Consider the following 20,010-nt stretch of genomic DNA (forward strand, 5'->3'; position numbering starts at 1 on the left):
CTTTTTTGCGCCCCCCCCTACCCGGGGCCGGCCCACTCTTCTTCCCCCCCCCCGGGGCCGGCCCACTCTTCTTGGCCCCTCCCGCCCGGGCCAGCCCACTTTTCTCCCCCCCCTTCTTTCTCTTCCCCCCCCGACGTGATTGCGCCCCAGCCTCTCCGGCTCCTACCGATTCCTAATGGCACTGGCGGGCTGCCGGCGCATTGATTGGCCGGGTGGCGCCCCCGGGGCGGGGGGTTACTATAGGAACCGTCCATCAACTCCTTCTCTCCCGCCCTCTCGTCCCTCCCCTCTCCAGGCGGGGCTTCTCCCTCCTCCCCCCCCCTCCGCTCCACGTGAAACAGCCGTACCTGGAATGTGGCGCTGCGCTCCTTTGCAGCTCCGGCCGTAGGGGACCGAGTCCGGCTCGAACAGGCTGCGGGGTTTTCCTCCCCCCCCCCCACCCCGGGGTAGATCCCCACTTTTAAAAAACAACGGCGTAGGAAATGGGCTCCGGATGAATTCCTCCTGCAAGGGTGTCGCGCCGGCCAAAAATGCACTTTCAGGTGTCTTGTGACACCTTAAAGACTACCTTTTTTTAAAAAAAAGCAAAAATCCCAGATCAGGTTGGTATGGAGTTCCATTTGCGCGCTTCTTCGGAGATAGGCGTGGATGCAGAAACGAAACACACACAAAAATCGCAGTAGGGTCAAGGGACAAAGAAATGTGTCTTCCAGCTAAGATCACGGTGGGACGCCGTGTTAGTCTGTCTGTAGCAGCAGAAAAGAGTCCAGTGGCGCCTTAAAGACTAACACAATTTCTGGCAGGGTGGGAGCTTTCCTGAGTTTTCCAGCTAGAGAAGATACCCAGTAGATAACCGGGCCGGGGGGGGGGGTGTTGAGAAAGAATTGGGGGCCTCTCTCATTTGTATCTCCCGCCCCCCGGATGCCAACATCTGACTTTCCCCTCCCTGATTTCGTCATCACAACAATCTTGAGGAAGGTCAGGCTGAAAGTTTGTGTGTTGGGAGGGGTGCGCTCAAGATAATCTATTGAGCTTCAGAGCTAAGGGGGGGAGGAGAAACTCCCCAGTCCTAGCCCCTCCCCAGTCCTAGCCTGACGTCCTCCACGCTGGCTCGCCATGCTGGGAACTGGGCGGGGAGGCCTTAGACACCAGTCCTCGCGCAAGGCTGTGGTTTGGAGGGGAAGGAAAGCAACGTACGAATGGGATCAATAGCTGGATCCGAGATGTGTTTATTTGAAACTAAATCCCGCCGACTGCAACGGCTTTCACTCCCAGGGAAGATTGAGACTTTACCCAGAAATCACCATTCAGGCGTTAGGCGGTATTTTATTATTATTATTTTCTAAATATCATTCTCCTCTCCTACGTTTTATCCTCACAACAACCCTACGAGGTAGGTTAGGCTGAGCCTTGTGTGACCCTAGAGCAGTGGTTCCCAACTTTTTTTTGACCAGGGACCACTAGGACTTTTTTGTTCGGTGCAGGGACCCCAAGGTTCAAAATAAAAATCCCGGGAATTTGAAAATAAACTTTAATCATAACTGTTAGTTAAACATTAAACTTAGAATTATATTTGAACATATATATTTTATAATAGAGAACTTTTAATTGAAAATATTAATTTATTATGGGTTTATAACTTTGTTTCGTGGACCTTAATTTAGTTCTCGCGGACCCCTGGGGGTCCATGGACCCCTGGTTGGGAACCAGTGCCCTAGAGGCCATCTAGTCCAACCCCCTGCTCAATGCAGGACCGGCCTAAAGCATCCCGGACAAGCGTTTGTTCAGCCTCTGCTTCAAGATTGCCAGAGAGGAGGCGCCCCGTCCCCCAAGGCAGCTGATTTCACTGATCTCTAGGGTCGGGGCCACGAGCCTTTCATTAGAAAGAGCAACCCTTTCTCACGTGCGGGGGTTTCGAGGCCCGGGAGGCGTGTCAGTTCCCGCTGTCTGTGCAGCGCATGGCCCGTTGCTGGCCCGGAAGAAATAGGCGACGTGGTAGGAATGATTTCAAGTTCCAGCTAATGCAACCAAGGCAGAACTTGGTTTAAAAAAAGTTTTATATATCCTGATCACTTACGGGGGGGGGGGGAGGCGGAACTTGTCGTCATGAAAAAAGTATGCAGAGGATTGATGGAGCAATAGAGCCATTGTGTTTCTTAGTTAAAACAACAACAACAACTTTCCTTAGGCCCATTTAAAGGAAGAGGAAAGAACCGATCAAGAATCCAATCCACCAGTGCAAGAAACTGGGGAGCGATCCTAAGCATGTCTGCTCAGGAGTAAGTCCAATGACATTCGATGCGGCTTACTCCCGGGAAAGTGTCTTTAGGAACGCAACCACTCGATGAGTGCAAGAAACTGGGGGAGCGAGCCTAAGCAGGAGTAAGTCCAATGCAATGCAATGGCGCTTGCTCCCAGGAAAGTCTCTTTAGGATTGCCACCCAGACTAACAGCGCAGGCCTAGGCAGAGTCACTCCAGTCTAAACCCATTGAAATGACTGGGCTTAGACTGGAGTAACTCTCTTTAGGATTGCGCTGTGAATATAGGGTCTGTTTAAGATCCTGTGCACCAGCGAGGGACTTAAGCAGGCGCTTTAAAAGCGCCCAACTGTGGCCGGTTTTTCTTTGCAGGCGCCTTATTGCAAGGTTGATCAGAGGATCGCAGGAGCGTCTTCTCTTTCGGCAGGCACAGCGCAAACCGTGCGCGCTAGAAGCAGCGCGCGAAATTCAAAGCGGCTCACTTCCAGTGAGACCTTCAGGATACGGCGCAGCGAGCCGCAAGGCCGGAGGAGCCGATCCGTCAGGGCTGGGGGCTCGATTCAGCGCTGAGGGGTTTTTCTGAGAGTAAAGGGCCTTTGATTTGGGAGTGGCTTGTGTGTATCCCCCCCACCTCCCCAAAGTGAAGACCATTCTCAGAATCAGATCGTGAAAACCCGCACCGTTTCTTCCAATAATTCGGGACCCGATCCCGGTGGAGCTAAATGGAATTTGCGCCCCCCGGAGTTCAGTCGGCATCCTACCGCCGAGTAGGGCTGGGCTCCAGAACCTCATAGACATGTCCATACACCGGTTTGGGCTGCGCATTTCATAGAATCATAGAGTTGGAAGGGACCACCAGGGGTCATCAAGTCCAACCCCCTGCAAACGCAGGATATTCACAACTACCTCCCCCCCACACACCCAGTGACCCCTACTTCATGCCCAGAAGATGGTCAAGGTGCCCTCCCTCTCATCATCTGCCTAAGGTCATAGAATCAGCATTGCTGACAGATGGCCATCTAGCCTCTGCTTAAAAATCTCCAGGGAAGGAGAACTCCCCACCTCCTGAGGAAGCCTGTTCCACTGAGGGACCGCTCTGTTAGAAAATTCTTCCTAGTGTCTAAACGGAAACTCTTTGGATTCAATTTCAACCCGTTGGTTCTGGTCCGACCTTCTGGGGCAACAGAGAACAACTGGGCACCCTCCTCTACATGACAGCCCTTCAAGTACTTGAAGATGGTCATCATATCCCCTTTCAGTCTTCTCCTCTTCAGGCTATGGTTGCAACCCAGCTCCTTCAACCTGTCCTCAAAGACTTGGTCTCCGAACCCCTCACCATCTTGGTGGCCCTCCTCTGGACTGAATTTAATGCAAAGGTGTGTGTTTACTTCCTTCCGAGTAAACCTGTATAAGTTCGGCCGACGGACACAGACGTGTGCTTTTTCCATTCTAAAACCCAGCAACGTCTCTTCTCTTTCGAAATGGTACTTATTCTGGGTTAACTGTGCAGACTTTGAGGCCTTTGAACGGCAGCGAAGAGGATGCGGATTGCGATCCCTTCAGCGGCGGAGGCGACTCTGCGCTCATTCAGCGGGGAGCCGCCGTGCCCCGGGTTCGAATCCTGCCTGGGCCAGGCGCTTAGGGGCTGTGTTGAGGCAAGTCTCCATTTCCCATCTAAAAGGCGAGTCTGATGTGGGAAGGGTTTGGAGCGCGGCCAGCGCTACACACGAGTAGGATGATTCGCTCAAGACCGGGTCCTGATTCAGCTTTATCGGCTCCTGTCCAGGAATTCATAAAAGGTGTTTTTTTGGGGGGGGGGGGGACGAAAAGTGATGAGTTTTCTTTTCTTTTGCAAATGGGAAAAATTCTTCTTTCTCGAATGCTGAAACGAGTTTAAGAAGCAATCGAAAGGTTAGGCTAGATAGAAGCATAGCGGACTGTAACCCCGAACCGATGCACTTGAAAGGAAGCCCTCTGCTGAATTCCTTGGGGCTTACTTTGGAGTAAAGATACCTACAGTCGGGTCTCTGAGGCTTCCTCAAGGTGAAGCTGGGCGAAAGGATTCTATCGCACATTGGAGCTGATCTACACGCTGGTTAAGCCGGAGCCTATCTGTAGCTCTCCTGGCTAACTCAACAAGATCGGGTCCTTTTTAACCCTTTGGTTGCTGTGGCACAAGCTCAGCTCTAACCTTTTTTTCGGGGGGTGAAGTTTTTTTTTAACCCTTCACTTGTGAATCCCCTCCCCATTACCGTCAGGGCGGCTAACTCGCCTCAGATCCGAGTACACCGCTTCACACGTTACTGAAGCGTTTGGGATGCTATTTGCCATTGGCTGCTATTCAAAAGGCGATTAGATACTGGGTCAGGAGTAAGTGAGTAGAGAAGAAAAACGTCTTGGTTGTTATTATTTTTTAAGTTATATAGCCAAAAGAATATGCATGCAATGTAGTCAAATGACTGTAAAGTATCAACGCGTTTACTCGCGAGTAAGACCTTCTGAATTCAGCGCAGACTTAATTTCCAATTACATAAGTGTTGGATCCGCCTGTTAAAAGGGAGTTTATTTGGAAGCCACAGCCTTCAATTTGCAAGATCTAAGCAAGGCTGTCAAAGATAGGACATTTTGGAGGACTTTCATTCATAGGGTCGCCATGAGTCGGAAGCAACTTGACGGCACTTAACACACACAGGCTCCAATGAACCAGGAATTTACCTTCGAGTAAACGTCCGGGACTCGTTGGTGTCAGTGGGCGATAATTCATCACGTGCCAAATAGATTGCTGAACTCTTTTTCTCTTTGGAATTAATGTGGTTTAAAATGCTGAATTTTGGCTGAATCACACCCTGTGACTTCAGTACATACACCGTTCCCTCCGTGATTTCGTTGATCCGAAGAAGTTTGAAAGTAAACCGTACCCAACTCAAGGGAAGTATACCAGAACTGTATACTTGTCTCCATAGCCCTATATTGATTAAAACTGCATTCCTAAACACCCTTACTAGGAAGTAAGCCCTACTGGACTCAGCATTTCTGAGTCAACATGTTTAGGATCGCGCTGCAATTTGCTTGTATGCTCGAACTTCTCAATCATTGGATCTCAGTTGATTTTTCCCCTTGCCTCACCACCCTAAAGTAATTTCTGGCTCACCTGCGCAGTCCCGAGCCTCTGCGTGTTTACTCAAGAGTAAATTACTTCAGCAGCATAGGCATGCACGGGACAGAGTGGAACAGCCTGATCCTACGCACGTTTACACGGAAGCAAATTAAATTAATTAATTTAATTAATTGGTTTTATTCCCAGAGCATAGGATGGCCCAAGCAGTCCGGAGTCAGACGAGCTTCAACCCACTCAGCCCGTGTAACTTTGCATCGAATCTCAGCTTCGAAGTATTTCTTCACACAACGCATAGTTCAATTGTGGAACTCCCTGCCCCGGGATGTGGTGATGGCTGTCAATTTGGAAGGCTTGAAGAGGGGAGTGGACATGTTCATGGAGGAGAGGGCTATCCACGGCTACTAGTCAAAATGGATGCTAGTCATGATGCCTACCTATTCTCTCCATGATCAGAGGAGCATGCCGAATATATTAGAGGCTGTGGAACACAGGCAGGACAGTGCTGCTGCAGCCGTCTTGTTTGGGGGCTTCCTGGAGGCACCTGGTTGGCCACTGTGGGAACAGACTGCTGGAATTGATGGGCCTTGGTCCGATCCAGCATGGCCTTTCTTATGTTCTTCTTCTTTTTCTTTTTTTTGGTCGCAACATCAAAAGTTTTCTAAGTAGGTAGACCGAGGCAGCAATCTAGTGCAAATCTAGTTGCTGTGTAAATCCAGGGAGCCCTGGTCAGCCAAGAAACTGGGCAAATCCTATACTTTGTGTCCCATAGGATGTCTGGGTTAGGTGTTGTGACCCCCTCCCCCCAGTCTGGATTTTTGTCATGGGGCCTGCGGTGGCTCTCCCAAGCCTTGCGCGTGCCTGGGTGTAAAAATGCTATTGAACACATGAAGCTGCCTTATACTGAATCAGACCCCCTTGGTCCATCCAAGTCAGTATTGTCTGCTCAGACCTGCAGCGGCTCTCCAAGGTTTCAGGCAGAGGTCTTTTCACATCACCTACTTGCCAGGGGTCCATGAGAACTAAATTAAGGTCCGCGAAACAAAGTTATAAACCCATAATAAATTAATATTTTCGATTAAAAGTTCTCTAATATAAAAATATATATTCAAAGATTATTCTAAGTTTAATGTTTAACTAACAGTTATGATTAAAGTTTATTTTCAAATTCTCTGAATTTTTATTTTGAACCTTGGGGTCCCTGCACCGAACAAAAAAGTCCTAGTGGTCCCTGGTCAAAAAAAGGTTGGGAATCACAGCTTTAACTGGAGATACGGGGGATTGAACCTGGGACCTTCTGCATGCCAAGCAGATGCTCTACCACTTTTGCACCCGAGAGCACCGAGATAATGGCCGATCTTAAAAGGAAAACCAAAAACAGGTTTCGCAATCCAGCAATGCAACTCGCTCTGTCCCTTTGCAAGCCCCAATCCGAGTAAGTCTAAGGCTTGAAACTGGCCCTAGCACTCTCGTCGGGGCTCGAGGACCCTTGACTGACAGCTCCGCCTCCCGCCCCTCCTCCCAAGCTTGCCTTCCCTGTCCCCAAAACGCGCGCGAATGCAACGCCGCGCGAGAACCGCCATCCGGAACTCTCGTTTCGCGGCTGCGGGATCCGCCCGGTCGGGGTTTGCGGAGGGACGCGGGTTCCATGGGGGACAGTTTGAGCGGAGCCAAGCGGAGAGGCTGGAAATAAACCGTGGGAGAGGGGCAGGAGGCGCCTCCCGTTGCGGGGGGGGGGGGAGAATAAAGGGCCATGGACGACCAGGGCTGCCCCCGCTGCAAGACCACCAAGTACAGGAACCCCTCCCTCAAGCTGATGGTCAACGTCTGCGGCCACACGCTGTAAGTGGTGCTAAGGGGGTGCTTTTTGTTGGGGTGTGGGTGTGTGACGCGGTGCATACCGAGCCAGCAGCCCTCAGTTTGTAACCGTTTTCCTTAAAGAGCAAAATAGGTAGTAGGGGATTTATATCGATCTGTCCAGAAGCCGCATCAGCCCAAGAGCTGCTTCCTGATCTCAAGGGTATGAAGTCAGGATGCCAGCCTCCAGGTGGGACCTGGGGGTCTGCTGGAGTTACCGCTCAGCTATACCACACCTAATCCCGTCACGCCTGCTATTCACATTTACATACTGTTCACATTTACATACTAATGCTTGTCTGAATTCATTCTCCTCTGGTTCTTGTAGGTTATCTGGGCTGTGTGACCGTGGTCTTGGTATTTTCTTTCCTGACGTTTCGCCAGCAGCTGTGGCAGGCATCTTCAGAGGAGTAACACTGAAGGACAGTGTCTGTTCAGTGTTAATCCTCTGAAGATGCCTGCCACAGCTGCTGGCGAAATGTCAGGAAAGAAAATACCAAGACCACGGTCACACAGCCCGGATAACCTACAAGAACCAATGAACTCTGACCGTGAAAGCCTTCGACAGCACTCTCCTCTACTTAAAGACAGATGGATTCACATTCTAGCTGTATCTGAAGAAGTGAGCTGTGGCTCACGAAAGCTCATACCCTGCCAGAAAATATTTTTAGTCTTTAAGGTGCTACTGGACTCTTGCTCTTTTCTACTACTAGCTCGCTATAGACTAGGGAGATCAGTTTCCCTGGAGGAAATGGCCACTTTGGGTAGGGCTGCCAACCTCCAGATACTAGCTGGAGATCTCCTGCTATTACAACTAATCTCCAGTCGATAGAGATCAGTTCCCCTGGAGAAAAATGGCCGCTTTGGCCATTGGGCTCTATGGCTAGGATTGCCAGGTCCCTCTTTGCCACCGGCGGGAGATTTTGGGGGTGGAAACTTGCTGGGTGACCGTGAGTCAGTCACACTCTCTCAGCCTAACCTACCTCATAGGGTTGTGGTGAGGGATAAAATGGAGGAGAGGAGAATGAAGTAAGCTGCTTTTGGGTCCCTGTTCTGGAGAAAGGTAGGGTATCAGTGAAGCAAGTAAGTAAATAAATCATATCTCTTATTAGCTTTCATTTGCAGGTCTAAACTGAGAGAGTGTCCAATTTTAATCCAGTAGGGATGCATCAAAAAAGTTGTGAACTATATTAAACTTATTAAAGTGAGCAAGTGTTTATATTTAAGGCCAGAGTGGGTTAGACGTGTTAGTCTGTTGTTGCAAAATGAAACGAGTCCAGTGGCACCTTAAAGACTAACAACATTTTTTTCAAGCATTCACTTTCATGGGTCAGAGCTTACTTCTTCAGGTGCAAATTAGGAGGAACATTTTTTGCCCACATTTATAAGTAAATTTACAGAGTGGGAGGGGGAAAGGGAGGAACTGTGGCAAAGAGAGGTTTCCTGTGAATTAGGGTAGCCGGTCCCCTTCTGACCCCAGTTTTTGTTTCCTGCTGCTGTCAACAGTGGTGGTGGGAGAAAAATAAAATAAAAAATGGCCTATGGTGCAATGTTACTTCTGGAGAAAACTGGTTTTACTATATGTTTCCAATGATTCCTAGAGAGGTGTGATGTCACTTCTGGCATTTCCTCTGGAAGTGATGTCACATAATTGTTGATGGCCACCCCATTAACCCCTCCCCACTTGTCGGCCCGCTGGGCTGGACCTGGCAACCCTGGTGTGAATTCTGTCATAACTCTTCCCGGTGTGGTTCTCTTTCTGAGACACTGGAATGGGGTAGATTATTAAAGTTCCAGTGTCACTGTTATGAGAGCCAGCATGGTGTAGTGGTTAACAGCAGTGGTTTGGAGCGGTGGAGTGTGATCTGGAGAACCAGGTTTGATTCCCCACTCCTACACGTGAGTGGCAGAGGTTAATCTGGTGAACTGGATTTGTTTCTCCACTCCTACACATGAAGCCAGCTGGGTGACCTTGGTCAAGTCACATTCTCTCAGCCCCACCTACCTCACAGGGTGTCTGTTGTGGGGAAGGAAGGTGATTGTAAGCTGGTTTGAGTCTCCCTTAAGTGATAAAGTTGGCATATAAAAACCTTCTTCTTATGGGGTGCAGATAAATGTGTAAGTAGAATAAGGGAGTCAGCATGTGGCATCGGACTAGGACCTGGGAAATCCAGATTCAAACCCTCACTCATGCCATGGAAGCTTGCTGGGTGACCTTGGAATAGTCACACATTCTCAGCCCTGACCCTGGCTAGTATTTAGATGGGAGACCTCCAAGCAATACCAGCGTTGTGATGTGGAGGCAGGCAATGGCAAACCACCTCCCAATGTCTCTTGGCTTGAAAGCCCTATAGGGTTGCCATAAGTCAGCTGTGACTTGAAGGCAAAAAAAGTAGAATAAACAAGTCCAAAGTATAAGAAAATTAACTTACATCAATATAGGGTTGTAGTAGGATACTACATGTTCATATAAGTCAATTGAAGTTTCCAAAAGGTGGGTTCTTTTGAGCTATTTGACATTATAGCAAGTGAGGAAATCCAAGTCTCTGTTTAAGCCAGGGTGACAGAAGATGTTCAATTTCTTTATGAGTTCTAATTCAGCAGTTTCTCATTGTATATTCCCTTTGAAGTTTTCTGTAGAACAGTAACTTTCAGATCTGCATCGATATGTCCAGGAAGATTAAAATGGTCTCCCACTGATTTCTGAATGTCAGGATTTCTTTTGCCAGATTTGTGTTAATTGGTATTCTCACGTACAGAAAGACATATTGGTCCAGTGTAGATAGTGGATGGGCATCGCTGGCACAGGATGGCAAATGGTGAATTGGATGATACGCATGTGGATGAGCCCAAGGGTGGTGTAGCTGATGTTATTAGTTCCCATAATAGTATTACCTGAGTGTGTGTGGAAACAAAGCTGGCATCTAGGTCCATTGCGTGGTTTGATTCTTGCGCTTGTATCTCTGTTGGGTTGTCCTTGTTGTTAGTAAGAACCTGTTTTAAGTTGCGGGGGGTCGGGGGCTATCACATACACGTGAAGCTGCCTTAAACCTAACCAGACCCTTGGCCCATTGAAATCAGTATCGCCTACTCAGATCGGCAGCAGCTCTCCAGGGTCTTAGGCACAGAGGTCTTTCACATCACCTACTTGCCTAGTCCCTTTAACTGGAGATGTCGGGGATTGAACTTGGGACCTTCTGCATGCCAAGTAGATGCTCTACCACTGAGCTATGGCCCTTCCCCCAAAGCAAGGAGTGACCTGCCACCCCAAATCTAGAAGAAGCTGATGATGGGTCAGGTGAGCTGTAGGTACCAACCAGTGGGGCTACCTGTTGTTACTTTCCTTGGGTATATCTTGTAGCAGGCTGGATCTGGGTACTATTCTGCCTTTGTCTCTGTGGCCTGTTGTTGGGCTTCCATAACAACAGTGTGGACTACTGTGGGAAACAGGACGCTGGACCAGATGGATCCCTGGTCTGATCCAGAAGGGCCCTTCTTATGTTCTTAAACTGTCACAGATCTCTAAAAAGGGACTGTTGCTTTGCTTCTGATACTACATGAGCAACTTCCAGTCTCTACTGGGGCCCAAACTGGGTTATTAAGTTTTTTTTAAAAAATTTTTTATTAAACTTTTCAGAAAAAAATACAAATAAACTCATTTATTCCTATACATACAGTATAATTAGTCTTCCAGATTCATTTTAAACTGATCTTTCATATCATGCTGGGAAATTGTTTAATTAGTGATCTTTCTAAACCCTTCATCACTATTTCCACTGCCCTTCTAGCTGTCTATCAATACAATACTTGATACAATTCATATCTCACATTTTTGCAAATAAATTTAACCATTTTTACTGTACCTTTTAATCTATGCTTTACTTTTATTCTCTGCCTACTGCTCCGGGTTATTGAAGGTTTTATTGTGCTTTGTATGTTTAGAATTTGAAAGCCACCTTAAGCTTACAAAGGCAGGGAACAAACAATTTGAAGATTGTGTGGTGTAATAATACTGTCTTCTCTTGCAAGGCTGCTGTGACGGCAGAGAGAACGGAGGTGACATATTTTGAACACTTCCATGCAAATCTGTTTTAGTGGTTTCAAGTAGGCAACTCTGCTTAAGGTGTTCGGGGAATGGATAACCCAGGGATCTCCTGGAGTGTGGACCAAGAACAGACAAACTCTCATTGATGAAGGGGTGGGAAGGGGGGGTGTCTCATGAGTCGTGTGTTGCTGGATTCCTTTGAGGACTGATTTCCTCCCCACCCCCATTCCAAATGCTACTTTGATCAAGAAAAGCTGAGTTTTCCCGCTCGTGAGCTTTAGCTGTCGGGGCAAATAGGATTTTTCATGGTCTTTCTGTTAGCAGGGCATCGCTTAATCGTCTAGTCCAGCGCAACGAGGCAGGCACGCGTCTTCATGTCAAAGGCTGGGACCTTTATTCTCCTGCTCGGATCTTGTAAACGACACTGAATGGCTCACTGCGCGATCCTGTTCTGTGTGGGTTTACTGTTGTGGAACGCATAGTGGTGTCACCTTACGCAGAGTTCAGTGTCTTTATTCATTTGTTCATTCCCCACTTCTCTACCAACTGGGGACCCAAAGTGTTTGATATATAAGCTTTCTTATCGATTTATTTAGATATTAGTTCCTCCCTTTTATCTCTAGTGGGTTTAGTTCCTCCCTTTTATCTCTAGTGGGTACCCGGAGAGAATTACAGCATCATCATCCTCATGTGCATTTTATCCTCACAGCAACCCTGTGAGGTAGGCGAGGCTGAGAGTCTGTGACTGGCCCAAGTGAGTTTCCGGTGGCAGGGTGGGGGATTCGAACTTGGCTGTCCCAGATCCTAGTCCGACAAAACTGATAAAAGGAAGTATTTCTCCCCACAGTGCAAAGTTAAATTGTGGAACTCCCTGCCCCAGGATGTGGTGATGGCTGCCAACTTGGAAGGCTTTAAGAGGGGAGCGGATGTGTTCATGGAGGAGAGGGCTATCCATGGCTGCTAGTCAAAATGGATACTAGTCATGGTGCATAGCTATTCTCCAGGATCAGAGGAGCATGTCTATTAGGTGCTGTGGAACACAGGCAGGACAATGCTGCTGCAGTCCTCTTGTTTGGGGGCTTCCTAGAGGCACCTGGTTGGCCACTGTGTGAACAGATTGTTGGACTTCATGGGCCTTGGTCTGATCCAGCATGGCTTTTCTTATGTTCTTCTTATGACACTAACCACTGCATCACGCTGTTCTTTTTAAATGGGGAAGGGTTGTTGTTTACTCAGGAATTTCCAGAGCAGCTGTGTTACCAAATAAGTAACTTAAAATAACTTTAAAAAATGAAATGATCAGGAGCAGCCAAAAAGACAGTCTTCTCTAGTATGAACCCTTGCTCCACCTTCGTTCAGCTCATTTGGATCTTTTGTCCGTCTCCTGGGTCAGATCTGTCACAGCTCGTACCTGAGCGTTTTCAGTTGTGGTGCCTGTTGTGGAACAGCCAGGTGAGATTAATTCCCCCCCAAAAAAACAACAACAACAACAGGGCAAATAAAGTTTAACATAAGTAAGGTGATGCACATAGGAACAAAACGTCCCAGTTTTAAATCGATGCTGCTGGGGTCTGGACTGGCAGAAACTGAGACGGGAAGAGATCACAAGGTTGTAGTGTATTGCTGGAGGAAAATGTTGACTTGGCATGCAGCAGTAATGAAAAAGGCAAACTGTGCTGGGGATTCTTAGAAGGAAGGGATTGAGAATCAATCAGCTGTCATTGTGATGCCCTTGTATAGAGCTATGTCGTGCCCTCATTTAGAAGAGTCTTAGAAAAGAGCAGGAGTCCAGTAGCACCTTAAAGTCTAACAAAATTTCCGGCAGGGTATGAGCTTTCGTGAGTAACAGCTCATTCCCATATAGACAATCCAGATTATAGGAGAGCATTTATCTGGTTGTGTTTTAATGCACTCCCCATAGCTATTCTGGAGGGTAAGTACAAAAGGATTCCTCTTGAGGATTGTGCATGTTTATGTAAAGAGGGACATGCTGAATCTTTAGAACATGTTGTTTTTTACTGTAAAATCTACAAACATATGAACATAAGAAAGGCCCTACTAGATCAGATCAAGGCCCATCAAGTCCAGCAGTCTGTTCACACAGTGGCCAACTAGGTGCCTCTAGGAAGCCAACAAACAAGACAACTGCAGCAGCATTATCCTGCCTGTGTTCCACAGCACCCAATATAATAGGCATGCTCCTCTGATACTAGAGAGAATAGGTATGCAGCATGACTAGTATCCATTTTAACTAATAGCCATGAATACCCCTTTCCTCCAAGAATATGTCTACTCCCCTCTTAAAGCCTTTCAAGTTTGCAGCCATCACCACATCCTGGGGCAGGGAGTTCCACAATTTAACTATGAGTTGTGTGAAAAAATACTTCCTTTTATCTGTTTTGAATCTCTCACCCTCCAGCTTCAACAGATGACCTCGCGTTCCAGTATCATGGGAGAGGGAGAAAAACTTCTCCATGTCCACTCTCTCCAAACCATGCATAATTTTATAGACCTCTATCTTGTCACCCCTTAGCCGCCTTCTTTCCAAGCTAAACAGTCCTAAGCGTCTTAACCGCTCCCCATAGGACAGTTGCTCTAGTCCCCTCATCATTTTGGTTGCTCTTTTCTGCACCTTCTTAAGCTCTGTAATATCCTTTTTTAGGTGCAGTGACCAGAATTTGGGGAGGCTTTTATTGTTCCTGTAATGAAGGGCTTGCCAGGGAAGAATAGAGTGTTTTACCTTTATACTATGTTATCAGATAAGAATCAGGAGTTGACTTTTAAGGTGGCAAAATTTGGCAGGCTGGTCTTAAAGATCAGGAAATCATGGGCTACACTGGTACAGGAAGGATCATAAGCAGTTATTATATATCTTCCTTTACCCCTTTTAATTTTTTAAAAAATATTATTTTATCTTATATTTTAGTGGTGACGAATGATTATCAATCATATGGAGTCTCATTGGTTCTTGTAGGTTATCCGGGCTGTGTAACCATGGTCTTGGTATTTTCTTTCCTGACGTTTCGCCAGCAGCTGTGGCAGGCATCTTCAGAGGAGTAACACTGAAGGACAGTGTCTCAGTGTCAAGTGTGTAGGAAGAGTAATATATACTCAGAAAGGGGTTGGGTTGAGCTGAATCATTGTCCTGCAAAAAGTATCAAAGGTAATGTGCTAATCATTATCCTGTAAGTATCAAGGTAATGTGCTAATGACGGTGTGGTATGTTAAAATGGAACCACTGTATCCTGAAGTGATCTGTTAATGTGTGAAATCCAAAGCTAATCTGCATGGCTATTGTTGACTGTAGTCTTTGTTAGTCTGGAGGTTTTCAGGACAGGAAGCCAAGCCTTATTCATTCTTAAACTCTCTTCTTTTCTGTTAAAGTTGTGCTGATGTTTATGAATTTCAATGGCTTCTCTGTGCAATCTGGCAAAATAGCTGGTAGAATTGGCCAGTCTTTCAGTGTCTTGGAATAAGACCCTGTGTCCTGTTTGTGTCAGTCCATGTTCAGCCACTGCTGATTTCTCAGGTTGGCCAAGTCTGCAGTATCTTTCATGTTCTTTTATCCTTGTTTGTATGCTGCGTTTTGTTGTCCCGATGTAAACTTGTCCACAGCTGCAAGGTATACGATATACTCCTGCAGAGGTGAGGGGGTCTCTTTTGTCTTTTGCTGATCGTAGCATCTGTTGTATTTTCTTGGTGGGTTTAAACACTGTAGGTTATGTTTTTTCAAATGTTTCTCCATCCTATCAGTGACTCCTTTAATAATTGGCAATAATACCTTTCCTATGGGAGACTGTTTTTCCTGAGTTTTCTGATTTTTGTTTGGTTTAATGGCCCTTCTGATTTCATTTCTGGAATAGCCGTTTGCTAGCAGTGCGTGATTTAGATGATTAGTTTCTTCCTTGAGAAACTGGTTCACAGATCCGTCTTGCATGGTCCATTAATGTTTTGATTATTCCTCTTTTCTGTCGGGGGTGGTGGTTGGAGTTTTTGTGTAAGTAGCGATCTGTGTGAGTTGGTTTCTGGTAGACCTTGTGACCTAACTGAAAGTTTGTTTTACGGATGACAAGGGTATCAAGAAATGGGAGTTTACTCTCAATGTCCTTTTCCATCGTAAACTGAATGTTTGGGTGGATATTATTAAGATGGTTTAGAAAGTCCATTAATTTTTCTTCTTCTTCTTTCTAAACTTTCTTAATAATATCCAAACAGGACACAGGGTCTTATTCCAAGACACTGAAAGACTGGCCAATTCTACCAACTATTTTGCCAGATTGCACAGAGAAGCCATTGAAATTCATAAACATCAGCACAACTTTAACAGAAAAGAAGAGAGTTTAAGAATGAATAAGGCTTGGCTTCCTGTCCTGAAAACCTCCAGACTAACAAAGACTACAGTCAACAATAGCCATGCAGATTAGCTTTGGATTTCACACATTAACAGATCACTTCAGGATACAGTGGTTCCATTTTAACATACCACACCGTCATTAGCACATTACCTTGATACTTACAGGACAATGATTAGCACATTACCTTTGATACTTTTTGCAGGACAATGATTCAGCTCAAACCCCCCCTTTCTGACTATATATTACTCTTCCTACACACTTGACACTGAGAGACACTGTCCTTCAGTGTTACTCCTCTGAAGATGCCTGCCACAGCTGCTGGCGAAACGTCAGGAAAGAAAATACCAAGACCACGGTTACACAGCCCGGATAACCTACAAGAACCAATGAACTCTGACCGTGAAAGCCTTCGACAATATTTCATATGGAGTCTGATTGATGATATGATGTTTATATTTATAACCTATGCTATACCTTTAATTCTATGTATATGACAGCATTCTGGTCTAGGACCGTAATAAATATTTACTACTTACTGCAATCAGTTGCAGTGGGAGAGTGAAGCATTTCCTTAAACATCTCCCTTTGAAATTAATGGGACTTGAATGCGGTTTCCTTTGGCCGGATCATGCCCCGGGGTCTCTCTTTCTGTATTGCAACCTTTCTGCAGGACCGTGAGTTTGCCATTGCTTTGACGGTTCCCAGTGTACAATCTCAGTCTGTGTTTCCCCCTTCCTGGCTTCATATGAGGTTTATCGCTCTGGGATTAAGTTTCATTGCTTGCAATGAATCTCAGTTGGGAAAGTTTAAGGCTATCGCACGCCTTTTGGGCATAAATGAAAGGAAATACCTGCCCAAGGGAGGAAAACACATTCATTTAATGCAAAGACAGTTATCGTGAGCAAGGCTGTGGAAAAGAGGTTTATGGCTTAGTTGTAACTTGTGCCTTGTGGTCTCTCTTAGGCAGACACCAAAACCTTACATGAGAAATACAGAATTTTTAAAAAAGAAAAAGAAAGCCTTTCTCCCATGTCCCTCATTGTTTCCTCATATTGGAGAACGGAAGGAAAGCAAATCTATAATGTCAGTAGAGCTTAGGGTTGCCACCGCTGGGTTGGGAAATACCTGGATATTTTGGGGGCGGAGCTTGAGGAGGGCGGGGCTTGGGGAAGGGAGGGACTTTAATGCCACAGAGTCCAATTACCAAATTTTCTCCAGGTGAACTGATCTCTATCAGCTGGAGATCAGTAGTAATAGCAGGATATCTCCAGCCAACACCTGGAGGTTGAATCCAAAAGAAAACCCTATGGTGTAATGAGAGTAACTCAAAAAAAAATAAAAGCACGTAGCCCAAATATCAAACTCTGTTACACAAAATCAACATGCAGTATAATACAAAGTGATGTACAAAGAAACAACCTCACTCTAACTATCTAAGTACACAATACAAAATAGGACAAAACAGACACCAAAACGTGGTAAGATTTCAAATCTTTTGCAGTCCAAAGCAAATGCTGAGCCATTGGTGGCCATTGTAAAGACATACAGTCCCCGGTAACAGAATGAGAACTCTGTTGTCACCATGCCGCAAGAAAGGATTCAGCTGGCGAAGAGCGCCTCAGGCTCCTAGACGTTGCACAGTCCGATGTATTTCTAGCGAAGCTGTGCCATTCAAACAGTCTGGACTTATCTTGCCGGGGTAATCAAGTGATAGCCACAGAAAAATGATGGCAAAGGCAAGTGATAGCCACAGTAAATGGATGGCAAAGAAACGTGTATCCTAGGTACTTAATCACGTTTCCCACATCCCAATCACCCAATCCCGCAAGGTCAGGAAGCGTACAGCAATGCAGTTAAAGTAATTAAATTAATTAAAGTGATCACTAGTAGTAATGAGCGCCCAGTCGATAAAACAGGTATGGAAGTAAAAGCGGGCATGCTGAGGAATCATAAAAGAATTCCATTCCGCTCACTAACACTTTCATGTCCTGATGACATCGTAATTCACAGTATCATCAAAAGCGTTCCATCCTGCTTCAGATATAACTCATCCACCCGATCACTCATCCTCACAGAAAACAGGGCTATTGTATGACTAGACCACTCAAGAAGAGGGCCTTCCTTCGGCATTAGTCACGACTCCACCCAATCTGTAGTTGGCTCCGGGACACATACAAATGGCTGGACCAATCCCCCAAAACCAGATGTGCCGGTAAAGTGGGAACGAGAACCCGCTCAGGGCTCTCGCTACAAGAGTGTCACTGTCACATCCTGGGCTAGCTCCGAAGCCAGGGAACCATGGCCTTAGAAATGTTAGTGCTCATGTTTGAATTGCGAAAGAGGCTGAGTCAATGTACCACAAGCAAGTGTTTCTCTTGTCACTTGGGAATATGATAGTTATGGATGGACTCTAGGTGTGACAACCCAAAATAGCGTGTCTTCCTGTGTCTCTTGGTAACCATTGTCACACACACAGGGGAAAGAGCTAAGTCTGAAAACACTTTCAAGAGTTACAGCTTGAAGGGGAAGGACTATGGCTGGGTAGTAAATATAGTTAAATTGGGTACTAAATACAGTTAAATTGTGGAACTCCCTGCCCCAGGATGTGGTGATAGCTGGCAACCTGGATGGCTTTAAGAGGGGAGTGTGGACATGTTCATGGAGGAGAGGGCTATCCATACTATTAGTCAAAATGGACACTGGTCTTGATGCATACCTATTCTCTCCAGGATCAGAGGAGTATGCCTATTACATTAGGTGATGTGGAACACAGGCAGGGTAATGCTGCTGCAGTCGCCTTGTTTGTCAGCTTCCCTGAGGCACCTGGTTGGCCACTGTGTGAATAGACTGCTGGACTTGATGGGCCTTGGTCTGATGCAGCATGGCTTTTCTGATGTTCTTATGGTAGATCATCTGCTTAGCGTGCAGAAGGTCCCAGGTCAGGTAGTAGATGATGTGAAAGTCTTCCACCTGAGACCCTGGAGAGTCACTGCTAGTCTGAGTCAATATTACTTACCTTGATGGAAGATGGTCTGATTTGGCATTAAGCAGCTCCATGTAACTGGCAGTGGCTTAAAGACATGTACTTTCTCTTCTGTTTTCAGTCCCTGGTCTCCCTGTCTTGATATGCACACAAGAGCAACCATAATGATCAGGGGCTAGAGCAACTGTCCCGTGAGGAGCAGTTAAAGCGCTTAGGGCTGTTTAGCTTGGAAAGACGGCGGTTAAAAGGGAGACACGATAGAGGCCTATAAAATTATGCGTAGTATGGAGAGAGTGGACAAGGAGAAGCTTTCTTCCCTCATAATACTAGAACGCAGGGTCATCTGCTGAAGGTGGAGGGTGAGAGATTCAAAACGTACAAAAGGAAGTATTTATTCTCACAATACATAGTTAAATTGTGGAACTCCCTGCCCCAGGATGTGGTGTTGGCTGCCAACTTGGAAGGCTTGAAGAGGGGAGTGGACATGTTCATGGAGGAGAGGAGTTATCCATGGCTACTAGTCAAAATGGCTACTAGTCATGATGCATACCTATTCTCTCCAGGATCAGAGGAGCATGCCTAATGTATTTGGTGCTTTGGAACGCAGGCAGGGCAATGCTGCGGCAGTCGTCTTGTCTGTGGGCTTCCTAGAGGCACCTGGTTGGTCACTGTGAACGAACTGCTGGACTCGATGGGCCTTGGTCTGATCCAGCATGGCTTTTCTTATGTTCTTATATGCTATGGCATCCACTGTGAAGGCACAAAAGGGAAGCTAGTCGATGGGCCTTGGTCTGATCCAGCATGGCCTTTCTTATGTTCTTATATGCTATGGCATCCACTGTGAAGACACAAAAGGGAAGCTAGACTTTCCCGTAACCTGTCTTCTTTCTGCAAGGCATTAAACCAAATGAAACAGATGGCTATGTGCATTGGTGCCGTCAACGTGCAGCTGACTTATGGTGACCCCATCGAGTTTTTCCCAGAAGGGGAAAAAAGGAGGTATTTGAAGTGCTTTGTGGTTCTGGCCAACTCACAAGTCTGGGCAACTCACTCGTCTTTCCCTGATCAAATATGCCATGAGGACTAGAAAACTCATACCATGTTTTGAAAGAAACTGAAGTTCAGACACCGCTTCTCCCCTGCTCCTCGGACTACACAGACACGAAGAGGAGTAGCCGAGGAACAAAAATGAAGCAAGCCCAGAAACGTTTCAGAGACGGAGGCTTTCGTCTCAAGCAGCAATTTCGGCCTCCGTCCCAAAACACTTCCTGTACCCTACTTTCGTTTAAGTCAACCAGAAAAGACAACGGGTGTTTCAACAGCTGACAGCCCGGATCCAGTAATCGCAAGTGGCCCTACTAGTTTTCAACTTCAGCAGCGTTTTCACTCCCCAGTC

At 46.4% G+C, this 20,010-nt stretch overlaps 1 protein-coding gene across 1 annotated transcript in view; it reads left to right on the plus strand.

Moving 5' to 3' along the window:
- Window positions 1-7,127: 7,127 nt before the first annotated feature.
- MNAT1 (MNAT1 component of CDK activating kinase) overlaps window positions 7,128-20,010 on the plus strand; it is a 132,358-nt gene continuing 119,475 nt past the window's right edge. The window contains exon 1 of the mRNA XM_056851073.1: window positions 7,128-7,216. Coding sequence (XP_056707051.1) covers window positions 7,128-7,216 — 89 coding nt within the window. The remainder of the gene's footprint in view (window positions 7,217-20,010) is intronic.

This window comes from Euleptes europaea, chromosome 6 (genome assembly GCF_029931775.1).
Source record: "Euleptes europaea isolate rEulEur1 chromosome 6, rEulEur1.hap1, whole genome shotgun sequence".
Classification (NCBI taxonomy): domain Eukaryota; kingdom Metazoa; phylum Chordata; class Lepidosauria; order Squamata; family Sphaerodactylidae; genus Euleptes; species Euleptes europaea.